General features: G+C 49.0%; 3 protein-coding genes across 3 annotated transcripts; 2 read left to right on the top strand and 1 right to left on the bottom strand.

The window, feature by feature from the left end:
* Positions 1-486: 486 nt before the first annotated feature.
* On the top strand, positions 487-1,601 carry LOC109778911 (uncharacterized). Its single transcript, XM_020337495.4, has one exon. It carries the CDS (start codon positions 611-613, stop codon positions 1,367-1,369), a length of 759 nt encoding a protein of 252 aa, XP_020193084.1. The 5' UTR covers positions 487-610; the 3' UTR covers positions 1,370-1,601.
* A 6,376-nt stretch (positions 1,602-7,977) lies between these two features.
* LOC109778909 (photosystem I chlorophyll a/b-binding protein 5, chloroplastic) lies at positions 7,978-10,122 on the top strand. The gene is made up of 6 exons (XM_020337494.4): positions 7,978-8,374; positions 8,468-8,600; positions 9,040-9,152; positions 9,303-9,407; positions 9,520-9,608; positions 9,699-10,122. Exons 1-6 carry the CDS (start codon positions 8,187-8,189, stop codon positions 9,833-9,835), a joined length of 765 nt encoding a protein of 254 aa, XP_020193083.1. The 5' UTR covers positions 7,978-8,186; the 3' UTR covers positions 9,836-10,122.
* Positions 10,123-10,727: 605 nt separating this feature from the next.
* Positions 10,728-13,535, bottom strand: LOC109778901 (galactoside 2-alpha-L-fucosyltransferase). The gene is made up of 2 exons (XM_020337486.4): positions 13,175-13,535; positions 10,728-12,263 (listed from the first exon to the last, which is right to left on the bottom strand). The coding sequence occupies exons 1-2, from the start codon at positions 13,431-13,433 to the stop codon at positions 10,834-10,836; spliced, it is 1,689 nt and encodes a 562-aa protein (XP_020193075.3). The 5' UTR covers positions 13,434-13,535; the 3' UTR covers positions 10,728-10,833.
* Between the last annotated feature and the right edge of the window lie 7,014 nt (positions 13,536-20,549).

A 20,549-nucleotide genomic window follows, 5' to 3' on the forward strand; every position in this document is an offset into this window, starting at 1 on the left:
GAGCACCACATCAAAGGATGAATCTTCCGAATAAATGACACTTCAAATAAAAATAGCAAGTAATAATGTAGTTGAATTCATATTCATAAAAAGGATTGATTATCCAAATATACTCCAATAAACCTCAAAATCGCCACATATTATGAAATAGATTTTGTCCAAGGCAAACTTGATTCTACTGAATAAATGACAGTGTGCCACAAAAGACGAGTCCACTGAATAAATGACACCTCGGTACATACAAATATCTGGGACACGTATAGAGTACTACGGAAATACATTTAATTTTGTCCAAGTAAGGCGGATTTGACAACGTATAACGTGTGAGAACAGCTCGAATACCGCCGTAACCAGCCGTCGCACGTCGGCAGCGCTCATCTGCTCACTCGCTCTCGCGGCTCTCCCCGTTTCCACCTCCCTTCCCACGACAAGAACGTGCGTCCAAAAAAAAATCCCGCACGTCGTCCTACTATAAATGGCAGCCACGGGCCCAAACTACCTGAAACATCAGTGGGATCACGATAACGCAAGCCGACCACCTCAGCACACGAACGCGCGCAGCCCAAAAACTTTCTCGCGACACCGACCTCACCTCGGACTCCACGTCGCCATGGTGCCGAGGCTGGAGCGCGGCGGCGCCGGCGGGTTCCAGCTCCCGAACTCCGAGCAGGAGAACTCGCTCTTCCTCCGCGCGCTCATCTCCGTCGTCTCCGGGGACACCGCGGCCCCCGCCTTGCAACCGGAGCTGTCGACGCCGCCCTTTGCTGCTCCGGCGCCTGCGGCTGCGGCTGCTGCGTGCGCCAGGTGCGGCGTGGACGGGTGCCCCGGCTGCGAGTTTGCCGCCGCGGCCGCGGCGACGACCGGGTCGAGCAGCGAGGGAGAGGAGTGCTCGGCCGCGAGCTTCGTGAAGAACGGCGGCGTGGGCAAGCGGCGGGCTGGCGGCGGCGGGAGCAAGTTCCGGGGCGTGCGGCAGCGGCCGTGGGGCAAGTGGGCCGCGGAGATCCGCGACCCGCACCGCGCCGTGCGCAAGTGGCTCGGCACCTTCGACACCGCCGCCGAGGCCGCCCGCGCCTACGACGTCGCCGCGCTCGAGTTCCGCGGCCACCGCGCCAAGCTCAACTTCCCGGCCGGAGCCACGTCCGCGTCTGCTTCTGCTTCCTCCTGGGCGGCTGCGCAGCCCCGTCCCCAGCGGCAGCAAAGGCCAGAGAGCCCTCGCGAGAAGTGCGGGTCAAATGCGTCGTCGCCGGTGCACGTCCCGCGGCTGCCGGAGCAGGGGAGGCCGGTGGCGCGGGAGCAGGAGATCTGGGACGGGCTGCACGAGATCATGATGATGGACGACGGCAACTTCTGGTCCAACCCCAAGCCATGATCACCACCGCTCATTACCTCGTTCTCCTCATGTTCCATTGCGACTACATAATAAAGCTTAGTACAAAATGAGTTCAATAAACGATATGCACAATGTTCCATGGGTTATATCCGACAGTTTCGTGCAAAATGTGCACAATGCTCGCAAGATTCTTTCACACAAAGACTGCTTCACAATGTGCAGGTATCGTTTTGTACTGTTCATCTAAGAAAATCGTTTTGTACTCGCTAAACTCTGGGTGCAGTACGGCAGTCCTTATCCTTGTTATTACTCATCGCTCGTATCCATGAGATATTTGGCACCGCCTTTTTGACCGTTCAGCGAATCGCTCGCGCGCTGTTCCTGTTCACGATCACAACCCCAAAGCTGATGAAGATTGGGCCCCGTGGCGTAGAAACGAGCGTTTGTCACGTCTTAATTAATCCACCGTCGTTTCGCACGGTTGAAGCAGTTGCCTGCCCCACTTTTGACCACAGATACTTTCCACTGGATCTGATCGATGGTGGAAAATAAGCATAAGTACTACTAACAAAAGAAAAGAACATGTACTTGGACTTGCTTTGGAGGCAAAGGAAAGAACATGGTATCTGCATGGCCCTGGTCCAAATCCAATGCAAAGTACTCCCTCCGTTCCTAAATATTTGTCTTTCTAGACATTTTAAATGGACTACAACATACGGATGTATGTAGCCATATTTTAGAGTGTAGATCCACCCATTTTACTTCGTATGTAATCACTTGTTAAAATCTCTAGAAAAACAAATATTTAGAAACGGAGGGAGTATACTCGATCTGGATCCCTGAAGCAGAGGACAGGCAACGCCGGTCTGTCATCCTGATTCCCTCCCCTGTAAACAAAGGCCAAAAACGCGCACTCACCGTCCAAAACCTCGCAACCAGACAGCGCTGAATATTGACGTTACTTGATGTAGAGGCTAGAGAAAGGGACCTGTACATTATTATTATCTTACGTACACGTACGTACCCAGACGGTTCGCGCTACGCGGAAACCCCAGCCTGCTGCCCGCGAAGCTGACTTCCTCCTTCAGCATCACGTCAGGCAGCGTGGGCAGCCGGATGTATGACCGATCTTTGATTATCAGGAGATGAGATTCTCCTCGATGAATTAGCATGGCGATTTAAATAAGCAACACGGGGATTGTTCCTTCTCGAGAGAAGAAGGAATCCAGGGGCCTCTCTGCGCCACCCATTTTTTTTAAACGAAGGTAAAAGCTTTGCCTTACCCATTAATTAAGAGAGAAAAGAGTTTGTTACATGTCACTCAATACACGGCATGAGATCATTGTCGCAAAATAAGAGACCCTAATTTTTTTGCACCGGCGATGACCCAAAGGTTAGCCTCAGTATCGATGGAGTCAAGCAATGTAGGTGGAGGGGCGCTCTTGTGCTTGAAGACCCTTGCGTTTCGCTCATTCCAGACGGTCCACGTAACAAGCATGGTGAGGGACGCCTTGGCTTGGAGGTTTGGCATGCCATTGTCGCAAGTACTTGCCCACCAAGCCTCAACCGAGTCGAAAAGGGGCCAACCGTTGGTGTCAAGACCGTGAATGTGGTATTTGTCAATGATCAAAGACCAAAGCCTTCATGTGTAGCGGCATTTGAAGAAGAGATGAGACCCACATTCCCGCACTCTCTTGCAAAGAGGGTAGAGATCACAGTTGGGCCATCCACGTTTGGCCAATCTATCGGCGGGCCAAATTCTGTCTTGCAACGCCAGCCAAGCGAAGAACTTGACTTTTTCGGGCGGGGGGGGGGGGGGGGGGGGGGGGGGGGGGCAAGCCTTCCAAACCATTTTATCCAAAGGTGTAAGAACCATTCCTAAGAATTGCGCCTTGTAAGCAGATGCCGCCGAGTAGGTCCTACTAGCCGTATACTTCCATACAATGTCATCCTCGGTGAGCTCATCAAGTTGGACCTCATGCAAAAGCGCCCAAAGAGTGAAGAACTGCGTGATGTGCTCCGCGGAGATGTTGGTGGGGGGTTTGATCTTGTGGATCCATGCATTGTATGAGAGGGCCTCCCGCACCTTTCAATTCTTTCTCTTTGACGCTTCGTGAATGAGCGGGGTAATGTCTTTTGGCTTGCGCCCAAGGAGCCAAGGTGAGTCCCAAAAAGGGGTCTTCGCATCGTTGCCACAGGTGATAGTGGTGGATGCATAGAAAAAATTTAGGTCCTCCTCGTCGCATGGGTTTCCCATCCCTAACCCATCTCTGAATCTGTAGAATGAAGTAAGCACCCCTGGTCGCATCATTTCTTATTTTTCCTACGTTTCCGACGGGCAGAGAGAGGAATCTGATCGTGTTTAGATCTGTTAACAAACACCAGCGTAACTGAAAAATCGCAGGAATAAAAAAGGCTGTGTGAATTGAGATGTGGTGATCTGTTCTCAAAAATAGGCACCAAAAAAGCAGATTAGCCAAACTGCCCCTAAACAGTCAAACAGGCGAATCCGCCCAAACAGTCAAATGGGCAGCTTGTTTCTTTTTCTGAGTTGTATGCATGCTTGTTGCTTGGGCACCTTCTATTTTATTTTTATTTTTGCGAGATGCTTGGGCACTTTCTAAACTGCATTTCGGACACAAACTGAAGAAAGAAAACATAAAACACGACCTCGTGTTTGTGTTCATCCCAAACCCATATGTTTAAATTTCTCCCTTTTCCTTTTAGCTAAAGAAAAGATATTCTCATATCCCCATATATTTCCTTTTAGCTGAAAGAAAAGAAAACTCATATTCCCATAAGATATGTAAGGGCATCTCCAACCCGGACCCTCAAACAAACTGCATACGTCCGAACAGCGCCGTCCAGATGTGTTTTGTCATCCAACACTGGTCAGTATCGGTCCGCTCGACAGTCCAGACGCACTTTTTCTCTTAAATCGGTGACAAACTAGAGGGGCTTTGCGGGGGTCCGGACCGCTGCCACATCCGCTTCTGACTGCTCTGGCCCACCATTAACCCTCTTCCTTGCCCACGCGCTTTCCATCCGAAACGGTCAGCGCCGCTCCAAAGCGTCAGTGCCGCATTCATGCCCGATCAGAGCAGACGCGATTTCTCACTACTGCCGGCATTAAAGCGGCGCGCCACTTGAGAGAGCGTCACCCACGCCGCTTCCGATGCACACGACTGCTTCGCGTTCAAATGATACCATGGTGGTCCGCAGTGGCGGTGCTAGGATCCAAAGTTTGTAATGTCACGTTAACTTGTGTAGTCAATTTCCTGAAGTAGTTTGTTCGGCAATGTAATATCCACACCTATAGCGACTTGATTTTACCAAATTCCTACGACTACACGTTCGCCGCTGGCGGTCTCTCTGCATTAATGATATGAGGTTGCCAATGAACCTAATCCAGCGCTATCCGTCCGTTTGTCTGCCGGTCATCATTGCCTTCCGCCCGCTACATAAACTGCAGCCCCCGATCATAGCTGCAATCATTCTCCTCCGGTCTCTTTTTCCTCTCCACACCACGCCCATCATGGTCTCCTCGCGCTCCAAAGCCCTTTGGGACAACCTCTCGTCCGACCAGAAGAAAGAGATCGTCACCATTGCTGTCTGCTGACCTGAAGGCAGACGGAGGCCAACCACGTCCCAATCGAGGGAGCGGCCGAGGACGAGCCAGCGTCACCCTCCTCACCGGTGAATGCCGGCATCACCATCGGAGAGGCCCGTGCCCACTATATGGACATGGTGCGGGAGGAGCGGGAGCAAAGTTCAGGGAAGCGCAGGCCGACCAGGCCTACAACCTTCGTCTTCTCGACGAGCACCGGCAAGCGGAGGGGCAACTCGCCGCAACGTGGCGGAGCAGGCGGCGCTACTCGACTCCTACCGCTCCGCCCACAACATCCGTTGCGCTAGCTCACGGTATTGCCCATATCAGGCGAAATTACAAGCCGCCTGCAAGGAGATGGACGTGGCGGTGGATGAGGTATATATTCAACAAGAGCGACGACGAGGAGGACATTGCCAGCTCCGCCAAGGCCACGCCCCGCCGCCACAACAACGAAGCTAGCATGTCCACGGGCGCTGCCGACAGTGAGGAAGAGTAGTGCATGGTAGGTCGCCACCACTCGGGTCCCAAGAAGACCGCCGCTCTTCTCCTTCGTTGAAGCCAAGCTTGGCGGCCCGAAAATCGTCGGCCGGTTAGCCGCTCAGACTGTGGAGGCAGAGCTGTAGAGCGCCGAGGCGGAACTGGAGAAGAAGTCGGAGCTTCAATTTTTGGGGCTCACGGCCGGAAAAGGGGAAACGGGGGTCAGTAATAATTTAGATTAGGTTTAGAGTAGAGTTTAGTTAAAATTGTCTAAAATATAATGAACTTCGTCCGATTTATATGAAAATTATTCGAATTATAATAAAGGTGCTCCGGTTTATACGTGAATCCACCGTGTTTGCATGAATTTCGTCCTGTTAATTAAAACCCGGCTTGAAATGTATGCAGGCAGCATTGGATGGCCCGCTAATGCATCTGTGTCCGCGAACTGGCTGTCGGTCCGTAGATGGATGCGGGAGAGAATTCGTGGGTGCGTTGGAGACACTTGAAGATGCCCTAAAATATTTTGGCAAGTGTGATGAATAGACTGGAACCACGGTTCATGCATCAGCGCGAGCACTGTCCGTCACTCTCAGCTCTACAGACACGCCCATGCCACGGAGGGGGGACGAGACGTCCCAGCAAGCCGTGGGCCGACGACGAGCCAACCATGCTGTTGGAACAAAATCCTGGGCCCAAACCGTTCAATACACTCCGACCCGGAACCAGCACACAAGCTGCATCCCCTGATTGGGAGAAGGTGAAAGGATGGATGCAAAAATTGTTGTCAGCAGCGGGCAAGGAGGTACTTATTAAAGCGGTGGCTCAAGCATTGCCGGTCTACTCTATGGCTTGCTTCAGGCTTCCCCGAGGCCTATGTGAGAATATCACATCTATTATTCGTCAGTTTTGGTGGGGAAGTAAAGCGGGCAAGAGGAAGCCTAATTGGGTCGCCTGGGATGTCATGACGAGACCAAAACACTTGGGTGGTCTTGGTTTTCGCGATATGGAGATCTTCAATCTTGCTCTGCTAGCCAGACAAGCCTGGCGAGTCCTTGCCGAGCCTGAATCTCTGAGTGCGAGAATATTGAAGGCGGCATATTTCCTGGAGACCACACTGCTCGATGCTGAACTTGGCGGGAGGCCGTCTCAAATATGGAGGGCGGTTTTGGACGGACGGGATATGCTGAGACTTGGGATAATCCGAAGAATCGGGAACGGGCAAACTACTCGCATATGGAGCCATAATTGGTTGCCTAGACCAGGTATGATGAGACCTATCTCTTCGAGGATCCCAACGCCACCGATCATGGTCTCTGAATTGATCTCTATGGCAACTGCCACATGGAATGAAGCACTGGTCAGGTCGGTTTTCTTTCTAGTCGATGCAGAGGCAGTTCTTAGTATACCTCTCTGTACAAGGAATATAAGTGATTTTTGGGCTTGGAGTGGCGAGAAGAAGGGATGCTTTTCAGTTAAATCGGCATATAGGCTGATCATGCACACCAAGCTCGCAAGGGAATCTTGGATAGATGAGGAGGAAGGGACCTCACGGGCTGGGCAGGAGAGCAATGCTTGGTCATCACTCTGGAAGGTCAAATTGCCACCTAAGATCAAATTCTTCCTATGGCGTTTGGCCAGAAGTTCCATCCCGACAGCTGATGTGTTGGCTCATAGACACATGGGTGACTCACCGGCATGTAAACTTTGTGGCGCCATGGATTCGTGGAGACACACGATGCTTGATTGCACAAACGCTCGCTGTGTGTGGGCGCTTGCGGAGGACGAACTGGTCCAGAGGATGTGTCAACACACAGCCGACGATCCACGTGAGTGGTTATTCTCTCTGAATGAAGCGTGACTATAGACCAGTTTATGAGGATGGCAATTACATTGTGAGCTGTTTGGAGTGCAAAGAGGAAAGCAGTCTACGAGGATCTGCACCAATCTCCCCTGTCAACACACATGTTCATACAACGATACATCAGTGATTTCCAGATTCAGTCCCACGCCACACCGATGAGAGCTAGCACCCAACCACAACGACCGAAGAGATGGTTACAGCCCCCAAGCAACATGTCGAAGCTTAATGTTGATGCAGCCTTGGCAGAGAGACGAGGGGTTGGAACCATTGCCGCGATAGCCAGGGACGAGAATGGCATGTTCTTGGGAGCTTCTTCGTTGGGATTCAGAGCTATCACCAATCCAACTACCCTAGAAGCGCTGGCGGTAAGGGAGGCTTTGGCTCTTACCGAAGATCTCCAACTTCAGAATATCCATGTGGCTTCTGATTGCAAGGAGGTAATTGATAGTATCAAGCAGAAGAGCGGAGCGGAATATGGAGCGATTGTGCATGAAATCATAGTTTGTTTTAATACTTGCAATTTTGTTCATGAAAATAGGAGCTCCAATGTGGAGGCTCACAATTTAGCGAAGCATGCTTTGAAATTAGGGATGGGCCGCCGTGTGTGGTTAGGCCATCCTGGAAACCTCTCTTTCGTCCCGGTCCAACTGGTGACGACGTAATAAAGCTTCGCAAATTGTCTAAAAAAAAAACTGCATCCTAAAAAAAAAAGCACACAAGCTGCAGGCTCGACAGCCACTGGAGCTACGACGTACGAACGCCTCTAGTTCCATATCCACGGCTTTTTGATCCGTCCGACACACCACCCACACGCCCCAAAGAAAACAGCAGCAGCCAAGAAGGACCCTCGTCGGCGGCAGTCAGGCGAGCAAGGGGTCAGCCAGCCGAGTCCGGCGGCGGCGGCCATGGCGCTAGCGGCTAACGCCCATGGAAGAGTCTGCACCCTCTCCTCCAGGCCGCCAACACCTTTCGGCAGCAGGAGCATGGTCACCATGCCTGGACACCACGTCCAAGCTCGGTTCGCGGTCCGGGCGACCGCGGAGCGCGCGACATGGCTGCCGGGGCTGGACCCGCCGACGTACCTCGACGGCACGTCAGTCACCTGTGGCAATCTCTGCCGGCGTTCTCTGCAGGTGGCGATGGTTGGTTGCTAGGCTGATGGGTTGCTTGGTGTTTGTCGTTGTAGGCTGCCTGGTGACTACGGGTTTGATCCCCTGGGGCTCGGGGAGCAGCCTGAGGACTTGAAGTGGTACGTCCAGGCGGAGCTCGTGCACTGCCGGTTCGCCATGGCAGGGGTTGCCGGCATCCTTGGAACCGATGTAAGTTCGTTTGCTCACTAAATGTCTAAATGTAGTACGTTCTCACTTTAAAGAAACCATAGCACTGAAGCTTGATTTTGCAAAATTAGCTGTAGAGGTGCTTAAATTAGGATGAACTATGAGAAACACAGTGAGAAAACAAGCATGACTTCTGAATTTTGATAATGGAAATGGAAAGGCAATAACTTCTAGTTAAAAAATAGAGAGAGAGAAAACAAGCTGTGACACAGGGAGCTATTGAGCGAAATGAAAATAACAATCTCAACGTCAGCAAAATCATGTCCAACACATCAGCTCCACAAGAGCATCCTAGGAAATTTTTCTCCAAGATTAATAGTATTCTTACCACACTGAAACATACTTACAGAAACCAAACATGAAATCGATGGCTTTGATGCTCTCTTTTCGTCTATGGTCTAACTGGTGTGTTTCTGTGTAGTTGATCCGTGTATCAGGACTCGGCAACCTACCCGTGTGGTTTGAAGCAGGTGCCACGAAATTTGACTTTGCCAACACCACAGCACTCTTCTTTGTCCAGCTTCTCTTGATGGGGTAATTCAAGTATTCAACATCCAACTGAAACATTTACTCAGCTGTATAAGAATTCGTCCAGTAATTCAGAAGCTTTAATTAGTGTAGACTGTAATCACTTCAAACAAAACAAGACTGGCCTGTTTCTACCATAACGCTGATCCTCCGTAGATTTGTCGAAACCAAGAGGTACATGGACTTCGTTAATCCAGGATCACAAGCAAAGGAAGGGACATTCCTTGGGATAGAAGCTTCACTCGAAGGTTTACAGCCAGGGTAAGTGCTGCAAAATTCTCCAAACTAAGTAACTCAAACAATTTCCCTTGGCAAGTCTCTGTTTCTCTGTTTTAATTAAATTATCATTTTTACAATTCCAAAATCTGAACAGATACCCTGGGGGGCCACTATTTAACCCAATGGGACTCGCCAAAGATATAGAGAATGCGAATGAAGTGAAGCTGAAAGAAATAAAGAATGGTAGGTTCAATGTCTCTAAGTACAATTGCTTGCAAGATAATCCAGTAGTAACATTTGTAATTTGCTAATACTATTTTCCATGAACCACAGGGAGGTTGGCAATGGTTGCTATGCTTGGATTTATTGTGCAAGCGTCTGTGACTCATGCTGGGCCCATCGAGAATCTTTTGACACATCTTTCAGACCCGTTCAACAAAAATATCATTCATGCACTAACCTTGTCTTGAAAACTCACTGTCTCGAAATTTCGTTTATTTTTCCTTTTTTCCATCTAATAAAGGTGTAGCACATCAGATCACAATGGTCTCTTACAGGAAGCGCAATTCTTCTCAGCCCCCTCTTTGTAAGGCTCTATCGGTAACGAAAACTGAATATGAAACTTCTGTGGGAGGAACTGTAAAAAACTCAGTACACAGTTGCCACTACAGGTGGGGTGACAAATTGATTTTCTTCAAATGCAAACAAGATACAGTGATAGTTTATATCGACGCAATGATGCTTCTGGTTCTTGCAATTGATCCTTGTCTGCAGTATACGCTCATGCTTTTTTCGAAGAAACTCTGCCATGGCAGCGTTTTTGCAGTCGAGTAGTGCTATGCACACGACGGATTTGTGCACGATTCAGACACGACAGGTCATCTAGACCATTGGATTGCCTCATTTCTTTAATCTGTGTGGCTTCTAATCATGTCGTGCACAAATCTTCCATCAACATCGTGTGTACAGCACTTTCGTTTGCATTTCTCCGACAGAGTGTTTAACAAAAAACTACCACATTCCAACCAACCCTGATGAGAAACTACAACTCTACAAAAATTAACAGAGAACTACCACTCTACGTCTAACTTTTTTTTGCAAAAAAACACTAATGACTCTGCCGCAGCAGGAAATCGCTGCCATGGCAGCAAAAATAGCATGTTTTTGCTTTTACGGTAGAAAAACGCTGCCATGGATTTTGCATATGCTTCAATGCAAGTTGCAGAACATGGAAATAATACAGACAAGGAAATTAATACTAGCATGTCCTGCAAGGTGCAGAACAAATCTTTGAGAACAAATGCAGCAGTTAATGTAATTGCATCTATATCAAGCAAGCCAGAAAGCACTTTCCTGCAATATAGAAGCAGAGTTGCACCTATACCATACAAGTAAACATATATTGGCTTGTACTGTAGTACTGTACATATATGAATTGGATAGGAAATACGCACCACCACATCTACCACTAACTCTGATCGACTAGCTTAAGCCCCCAGCTCATATCTTCACAATGTGTTACATGCGGGACAAGTTTTCCCGTATCAGTTCCTCTCTTAGCCTTGCAATCATAGAAAGGTGGAGCATGAAAGCATGGTTCCATGGACAAAACTTGGCGGCAAGGCGGATCAGGGGCAGTGCGGTTTTCGGGCTTGAACAGAAGCCATGGCTTCAAACCACTGAGCCCCTGGGCAACATACCCAAAAGTTGACCATGCACTGGTCACCATGACATCAGATAAGCTTAACAGATATATCTCTGCCCAGGCTTTCCTGTTGTGCATTTTCTTGTCTGAGTCTTGATGTTCCTCGTGGCTTGGCTGATGGAAGCTAATTGTCTCGCCATTTGCCGTAGGATGTTCCCAGTACATGTTTCTGAATTCTTCGTAGTATCCTGAGTTTAAAGAAGTAACTAGAACAACTTTCGACCTGGCCTTGCTTGGTGAGACAATTGGCTCCTGAGTGTTAACCTCTGGCAACAAGTGTTCCTTGAATGTACATGCAAGGACCTGATCCAGGACATGCTGAAACGGGCCAGTTTCGGTGTCGAAGACTCTGATCTGGATACCCAACTTCTCATCAGCTCTGGCAAGATAAGAATCATAGTATCTTGTAATCATGCCCCAGACCGCATTGGTAGGGTGAAACAAGTAACGTCCCAAGTGATGGAAAACAGCATCTCTCTGGGGGAAAAGCCTCATGAGTTGCTCTTGGTATGCCGGGATCAGGAAAAGTGAAGGTACAAAGTAATTGTCTGATTTGAGGATCAGCCATGGGATCGTTTGGAGATAATGCTGATTATCTTCACAGAAGAAAAGCTTATCATAGTCACTATAGTCATGAGCCAAATGAAGATAGACAAAAGCAGGCCTAGAATGATGAACAACTTTACTCTTCAGCTTGTTTCCGTAACTCTCGGGAGAGACAACACTGAAGTTCTTGAACTGCTTAATGGGGAAATCTGACGGTAGCAACCATGAAGTTTCCGGAAATGGTTCGCAGAAGAGATCTGCGGTGCCTTTGTCTCCGTCGACAAGTAAGACTCTGTTTGTAAGGATGGCATACAGAAATGCCGAGGCAATTGTCAAGATCCTGTTCCCCAGACCACTGTAAGCTGTCCAGACCAGATAGTTGCAGTCCATAACCTTAATATCCTGACCAGACTTAAGCTGCGCAATAGCTTTCCTGTATAATTCAGTATGCGGGCCACACTTTTTCTGGAGGGCCTCTTGTTCCCTTAATCTTTCCAAGAGGTAGGTAGACGGAAAGCGGGGCGATATTCGACGATACAGTACTGATTGGTATCTACTTAGGCATGATTGTTCATCAAAACCAGGAACTAGCAAGCCTCCAAGTAATTTGTCCTTGACAACTTCCGGAGATCCTGAGGTGCCATCTTCTGAAAACACAACAACAGGAAAACGTTGTATCGGAAATTCAGGATTCATATATAGAATATATGAGTTATGCTTCAATCTGTACTGTAGTAGAAACATGGGGAAAAAATATCTTTTGGTAAGTGTCACTGATAGCAATGCAAGACCGAGGTAGGCGCGTATTACTCAAGTCAGTTAGCTATAATGCACTATGAGTTGACACACTACTAAATGGTAAGGATAGCACAATGCAGTGCATAAACAAGAAAGGCACGAAACAAACAACAGTAGCGTGAAACATGAACTAGACAAAGTCGACACTGTGTACCATGCAACAAAAATAAAGGTAACCTGGCATCAACGCTGGTACGATATGGATATCACGTATATGAAGACATTTTAGTCGTTAAAACACAGCAATTAGCGCACACAAACACACATGTAACGAGACCTTGGGGCAGCATTCAGAACCCCACACAGTCTGCAGGCAGCGGTGTTCATCGCGCTCATACTGCACACAGTGATCTGAAGAACGGTCTAAAAATGGTGTCACACGACACATTTTCAGTGACGACTACATCCCCGACGGCAAATATCAATAACCATCAAACTTGTGAGTTTTTAGAGCTATAAACTGGTAAAAACAATCTGGGAAAAGAAGTCGGGATTTTTGTGTGTGCAGAACTTGAGTATCAGCGCACATGTCAAAAGAGAAGGGGGAGTATCAGTGCAGCGAAGAAAGTCATGGAGCCCAGACATTAAAGGCGCCAAGCTTGGCATCCTGAATGTAACGTCGCCATCCACAGGTACTTACAACTCAGAAAATTCATCAGAGTTGAAACAAAAGCCGTGGTCCAAGCGGCAGCCGAACTCAAAAATGGAAACTTGCGTTACGGGCGCAGGCGTATCCGTGGCATGCGTCTCACGTACGTACCATCTCGCGGACGGACGAGGCGCGGGTCATCGCGGGCAACGACGCCCACGGAGGGATCCGCGTCGAGGAGCCGGCCCCTCCGCGCGGCGGAGCCCCCGGCGAGCATGAGGAGGAGGACGGCGCAGACCACGAGCGCCGCGGCCGGCAGGGACCACCGCAGCAGCAGCATCGCCGCCCCGCCCTTCCTCCCGCGCGGAGGCGCCGCCACGGGCGCCTCCTCCTCCCGCGGCGAGCGGCGGATCCGCTCCTTGATGTCCATGCGGGTTGTGGCGCGCGCCCGAACCCAAGGCTTCTGCCTGCCTGCCTGTCTTCCGCCGGGAAAAGCACGAGGCGGCGTCAAAAGATGGGCGCTACCACGTCTCGTGGCGCGACGGGGGTTCATGTAGGGGGAGGGGGTGGGTGCGGGCCCGACATGCGAAGTGGGGTTCGCAGGCGCAGGGGTTTTGAACCTTCCATGCGATGCGTTTCTCAGGTGGAAAAAGTGGCTCCGGGCCGAGCGACGCGATGGGGTGGGTGGCGGACCGGCGGCGTCGGTGCGGCGTTGTCGGTGGTCGCTGGGGCGCCTCGGCGTCGGCGTGGCTTTTCGTGGTCTCGCTCCTGCTTTTTCTGTGGCACGGTCACGGCCGTGCCCGGGGTTGCTGTGCGGGGCACCGGACGCGCCCGGCTCGCCGGGTTCGGCGTTGATGAGGCGAGCGTGCCTGCTGATGCGGCTTTCGATGGTGGAAAGAGCACTCGAAGTCTGGGCGTGCCACGCCGAGGTGTCGGATTTCCCCTTGGTACAGTAGGCTACCGATCTAGCCCACGAGGGAACGCGTCAAAAAAACTGACGAGGAAACTCTAAATGGAAGAATTCGAGAACTTCTTTTTTTCAGAACAGGAGGAATTCAAGAATTAGTAATGTCGGGGTTTTGATGCGACATATGCCAAGGGATGGATTATCATGGTGAGGGCTAATAAGACGTCGCCGGTGCCAGGAAACGGGATGAGGCGTAGACACGTACGCCGGCGAACTTTACCCAGGTTCGGGGCTCTCCTAAGAGATAACACCCCTAGTCCTGCTATGCGGGGTCTCAGCATGATCACTATCTGAACAAGTAGCTACAAGTTGCTCCTTGAGCTGTTTGCTAGAAGAGGAAGACGGGCAAGGCTAGTTCTCTCCTCTTTCTATGGGTGTGTGTAGTCTAAGGATCTGAACCCTTTGCATGGGTGCCCTGGGGGGTTTATATAGGCCTACCCTAGGGGTACAATGGTAAACTGGCCGGGTGTAGGCCCAGGCCGCCAGTGTCTCTTGTGGCCGGCTTCTCCGCTGGCTACTGGGCCCGCCGACTGGTGGGCCCCGCCGGTTGTCCTGTATTTGGCCGACAAGCCGCGCCCGCCGCTCGCGGGTCTCGCCGGCTGCTCATCACTGTAGCCGTGCTTCTAATGACGTTCGCATTGTCGGGGAGGGCGTGGCTACAGTCCCGCCGCCTGCTGGCGGGCGATCACTGTAGCCATCCCCCATCTTCTCTGGTTAATGGCGCACAAATTCCCAGGAAGGGGGAGGGCCGCCTACTGGATGCCAGCCTCTCCCCCCAGGCCGACTGGTCAATCCTGCCGCCTTCTTGCTTCTCACTGGCGAGTAGGGCCCGCCGCCTGCGGGCCGTACCGACAGCCCATCGTGGGAGCATGGTCCTTCTGGCTTGGGTGATGTCATGGGCGGAGGGGCTACAGTGCCGCGCCGCGCAGGTGATCTCCGGCTCGTACGGCGTACTGTAACCACGACTCGCCCTGGATTTGGGGATGGCAGGCTTCACTGTAGCCATGCCCCGTCTCGTCGTGCTTAAGAGGGTGCAGACTTTAAGGGCGCCTGCAGCTAGGAGCCGGCCTATCTAGAGGCCGCCTGCTAGGAGGCGGCCCGCTTCGTGGCCGTCTCCTGGGGTCCTCCGCCTTCTGGCAGCCGGCCGATTGGACCAGCCGGCCACAAGAAGGCGGCGACCAAGCTTTGAGACTCCGAGGGGCGCAGGCGGTCCCGATGTTTTGAAATGCCATGGGGGGCAGATGAGGCTACCCATGGCCAATAACTCCGACAAGTAATGTCAGGGCCGGCCCATCAGCGAGATATAGGGCGCCCCTATATCAGATGGGCCGGCCCAGCAGCGCGAGAGGCCAACACCTCCTTTCTTCTGTTTTTCTTTATGTTTTCTGATTTTTTTTCTTTCTTGTTTTACATCTGCTAATACTTTAAAAAATTATATATATATATATATATATATATATATATTACAAAGAATATATATATAATATTTGAAAAATGTTGAACAAGTATTTGAAAAATACTAAATGTGTATAGAGAAAATGTTTATCATGTATACAAATTTTTTATTAAAAATGTGTATAAAAAATCTGAAATTGTTTATCATGCATTTGAAATTGTTTTGAACAAGTATTTTAAAAATGTTGATCAAGCATTTGTAAAAGTTAAATGTGTATAACAAAAATGTTGACCATGTATTAAAAAATGCTGAAATTGTTTTATCATGTATAAAAAGTGTTAATCAACCATTTGAACATGTGTTGAACAAGCATTTAAAAATGTTGGTCAAGCATTTGAAAATGTGGGTCAAGCATTTGAATTATTTGAACATGTGTTTTAGGTGGAAAAAGTGGCTCCGGGCCGAGCGACGCAATGGGGTGGGTGGTGGCGTTGGTGTGGCGTTATCGGTGGTCGCTGGGGCGCCTCGGCATCGACGTGGCTTTTCGTGGCCTCGCTCCTGCTTTCTGCGGCACGGTCGTGGGCGTGCCCGGGATTGCTGTGCGGGGCACCGTCTGCGCGCGGTGTTGGGGAACGCGGTAATTTCAAAACATTTCCTACGATCACGCAAGATCTATCTAGGTGATGCATAGCAACGAGTGGGAGAGTGTGTCCACGTACCCTCGTAGACCGAAAGCGGAAGCGTTATATCAACGCGGTTGATGTAGTCGTACGTCTTCACGATCCGACCGAACATACGACACCTCCGTGTTCAGCACACGTTCAGCTCGATGACGTCCCTTGTACTCTTGATCTAGTTGAGGCCGAGGTCGAGATCCGTGAGCATGACGGCGTGGGACGGTGATGATGAAGTTACAGGCGCAGAGCTTCGCCTAAGCACTATGACGATATGACCGAGGTGTGTTTCTATGGAGGGGGGCACCACACATGGCTAAGAGAAACTTTGGTGTGCCCCCTTCCCACGTATATAAAGGAGGGAGGGAGGAGGAGGCCGGCCAAGAGGAGGCGCGCCCAAGGGGGGGATTCGCCCCCCCCCCTTCCTACTTCCACAAGGAGAAGGGGGGGAGGAGGAGTAGGAGAGAAGGAAAGGGGGCCCGGCCCCCTAGCCCTAGTCCAATTCGGTTTGGGCTAGGGGGGTGTGCGCCACTCATTGGCCTGCCCCCTCTCTTCCACCACTAGGCTCATAAGGCCTAATAATGTCCCCGGGGGTTCCGGTAACCTCCCGGTACTCCGGAAAATACCGGATACACTTCGAAACCATTCCGGTGTCCGAATATAACCTTCCAATATATAAATCTTTCTGTCTCGACCATTTCGAGACTCCTCGTCATGTCTATGATCTCATCCGGGACTCCGAACAACCTTCGGTACATCAAATCACATAACTCATAATACAATCGTCATCGAACGTTAAGTGTGCGGACCCTACGGGTTCGAGAACTATGTAGACATGACCGAGACACCTCGCCGGTAAATAACCAATAGCGGAACCTGGATGCTCATATTGGCTCCTACATATTCTACGAAGATCTTTACCGGTCAAACCACATAACAACATACGTTGTTCCCTTTGTCATCGGTATGTTACTTGCCCGAGATTCGATCGTCGGTATCATCATACCTAGTTCAATCTCGTTACCGGCAAGTCTCTTTACTCGTTCCGTAATGCATCATCCCGCAACTAACTCATTAGTCACATTGCTTTCAAGGCTCATAGTGATGTGCATTACCGAGAGGGCCCAGAGATACCTCTCCGACAATCGGAGTGACAAATCCTAATATCGATCTATGCCAACTCAACAAACACCATCGGAGACACCTGTAGAGCATCTTTATAATCACCCAGTTACGTTGTGATGTTTGATAGCACACTAAGTGTTCCTCCGGTATTCGGGAGTTGCATAATCTCATAGTCATAGAACATGTATAAGTCATGAAGAAAGCAATAGCAATAAACTAAACGATCATAGTGCTAAGCTAACAGATGGGTCTTGTCAATCACATCATTCTCTAATGATGTGACACCATTCATCAAATGACAACTCATGTCTATGGCTAGGAAACTTAACCATCTTTGATTAACGAGCTAGTCAAGTAGAGACATACTGGTGACACTTTGTTTGTCTATGTATCACACATGTACTAAGTTTCCGGTTAATACAATTCTAGCATGAATAATAAACATTTATCATGATATAAGGAAATATAAATAACAACTTTATTATTGCCTCTAGGGCATATTTCCTTCAGTCTCCCACTTGCACTAGAGTCAATAATCTAGATTACATAGTAATGATTCTAACACCCATGGAGTCTTGGTGTTGATCATGTTTTGCTCGTGAGAGAGGCTTTGTCAACGGGTCTGCAACATTCAGATCCGTATGTATTTTGCAAATCTCTATGTCTCACTCCTTGACTTGATCACGGATGGAATTGAAGCGTCTCTTGATGTGTTTGGTTCTCTTGTGAAATCTGGATTCCTTCGCCAAGGCTATTGCTCCAGTATTGTCACAAAAGATTTTCATTGGACCCGATGCACTAGGTATGACACCTAGATCAGATATGAACTCCTTCATCCAGACTCCTTCATTTGCTGCTTCCGAAGCAGCTATGTACTCCGCTTCACACGTAGATCCCACCACGACGCTTTGCTTGGAATTGCACCAACTGACAGCTCCACCGTTCAATATAAATACGTATCCGGTTTGTGACTTAGAGTCATCTGGATCAGTGTCAAAGCTTGCATCGACGTAACCATTTACGACGAGCTCTTTGTCACCTCCATAAACGAGAAACATATCCTTAGTCCTTTTCAGGTATTTCAGGATGTTCTTGGCTGCTGTCCAGTGATCCAGTCCTGGATTGCTTTGGTACCTCCTTGCTAAACTAATAGCAAGGCACACATTAGGTCTGGTACACAGCATTGTGAAAGTGCATTAAGTCGACTAGAGGGGGGTGAATAGGCGATTTTTATGAATTCTTCACTGAGGAATTTCAGGGTGAGGAAATTCCTAAGCAAAGAACTACTAGCAGCGGAATAAGTACTCAGATGCATATATAACAGAACAGATGCATAGACATCATGATGAAATGAAAGTGAACACAGAGTACAGAAAGCGTAACACAGGATAAGCAGGCTGAAGTCAAACTGACTGAAGAAATTGAACTGAGGAAATTGAGAAAGTCTTCAGTCAAAGTCTTCAAACAGTAACGATAAAGTACACAACACGGTAATGAGGAAATGGAAGGGTTGAGGAAATAGAACCAGTTAGCTCGGTGAAGACAGTGATTTGGAAGACCAGTTCCAACTGCTGTGACAGTCGTACGTCTGGTTGGAGCGGCTAGGTATTTAAACCTGAGGACACACAGTCCCGGACACATAGTCCTCACCGTATTCTCCTTGAGCTAAGATCACACAGACCTCGCCCAATCACTCGTGGTAAGTCTTCAGGTGACTTCCAAACCTTCACAAACTTGGTCACTCGGCAATCCATAATTTCCTCTTGGATGCTCTAGACCATGACGCCTAACCGTCTGGAAGATGCACAGTCTTCAAAGGTAAAAAGCATCGGATCCACACAGGAACAATCTCTTCAGTGATGCTCAATCACTTTGGGTTTGTAGGTGTTTGGGTTTGGGTTTTGGTTTTCCTCACTTGATGATTTTCGCTCAAAGTCCTCGGAGGATGGGATGCTCTCAATGACAAGTGTCAGTTTCTCTCGGAGCAGCCAACCAGCTAGTGGTTGGGGGTGGCTATTTATAGCCTAGGGAGCACCCCGACATGATAAGACATAAATGCCCTTCAATGATATGATGATGTCTACTACACAACTTTCTTCCTTTAGACGTTGTTGGGCCTCCAAGTGCAGAGGTTTGTAGGACAGTAGCAAATTTCCCTCAAGTGGATGACCTAAGGTTTATCAATCCGTGGGAGGCATAGGATGAGGATGGTCTCTCTCAAGCAACCCTGCAACCAAATAAAAAAGAGTCTCTTGTGTCCCCAACACACCCAATACAATGATAAATTGTATAGGTGCACTAGTTCGGCGAAGAGATGGTGATACAAGTGCAATATGGATGGTAGATATAGGTTTTTGTAATATGAAAACATAAAAACAGCAAGGTAACTAATGATAAAAGTGAGCACAAACGGTATTACAATGCTTCGAAACAAGGCCTAGGGTTCATACTTTCACTAGTGCAAGTTCTCTCAACAAGGATAACATAATTAGATCATATAACAATCCCTCAACGTGCAACAAAGAGTCACTCCAAAGTCACTAATAGCGGAGAACAAACGAAGAGATTATTGTAGGGTATGAAACCACCTCAAAGTTATTTTTTCCGATCAATCCATTGGGCTATTCCTATAAGTGTCACAAACAGCCCTAGAGTTCGTAGTAAAATAACACCTTAAGACACAAATCAACCAAAACCCTAATGTCACCTAGATACTCCAATGTCACCTTAAGTATCCGTGGGTATGATTATGTTGGAAATATGCCCTAGAGGCAATAATAAATGGTTATTATTATATTTCTTTGTTCATGGTAATTGTCTATTGTTCATGCTATAATTGTATTATCCGGAAATCGTAATACATGTGTGAATACATAGACCACAACGTGTCCCTAGTAAGCCTCTAGTTGACTAGCTCGTTGATCAACAGATAGTCATGGTTTCCTGACTATGGACATTGGATGTCGTTGATAACGGGATCACATCATTAGGATAATGATGTGATGGACATGACCCAATCCTAAGCATAGCATAAAAGATCGTGTAGTTTCGTTTGCTAAGAGCTTTTCCAATGTCAAGTATCTTTTCCTTAGACCATGAGATCGTGCAACTCCCGGATACCGTAGGAGTGCTTTGGGTGTGCCAAACGTCACAACGTAACTGGGTGACTATAAAGGTGCACTACGGGCATCTCCGAAAGTGTCTGTTGGGTTAGCACGGATCGAGACTGGGATTTGTCACTCCGTGTGACGGAGAGGTATCTCTGGGCCCACTCGGTAATGCATCATCATAATGAGCTCTATGTGACTAAGGCGTTAGTCACGGGATCATGCATTGCGGTACGAGTAAAGAGACTTGCAGGTAACGAGATTGAACAAGGTATTG

Source organism: Aegilops tauschii, chromosome 6 (assembly GCF_002575655.3).
Source record: "Aegilops tauschii subsp. strangulata cultivar AL8/78 chromosome 6, Aet v6.0, whole genome shotgun sequence".
Taxonomy (NCBI): Eukaryota; Viridiplantae; Streptophyta; class Magnoliopsida; order Poales; family Poaceae; genus Aegilops; species Aegilops tauschii.

Coding starts and splice junctions, on each gene's coding strand:
- LOC109778911 (XM_020337495.4), top strand. CDS start 611: ATGGTGCCGAGGCTGGAGCGCGGCGGCGCCGGCGGGTTCCAGCTCCCG.
- LOC109778901 (XM_020337486.4), bottom strand. CDS start 13,433: ATGGACATCAAGGAGCGGATCCGCCGCTCGCCGCGGGAGGAGGAGGCG. Junction 12,264..13,174: donor CCTCGTCCGTCCGCGAGATG/GTACGTACGTGA, acceptor TTGTGTTTTCAG/AAGATGGCACCTCAGGATCT.
- LOC109778909 (XM_020337494.4), top strand. CDS start 8,187: ATGGCGCTAGCGGCTAACGCCCATGGAAGAGTCTGCACCCTCTCCTCC. Junction 9,153..9,302: donor GTCCAGCTTCTCTTGATGGG/GTAATTCAAGTA, acceptor GATCCTCCGTAG/ATTTGTCGAAACCAAGAGGT. Junction 9,408..9,519: donor CTCGAAGGTTTACAGCCAGG/GTAAGTGCTGCA, acceptor AAATCTGAACAG/ATACCCTGGGGGGCCACTAT.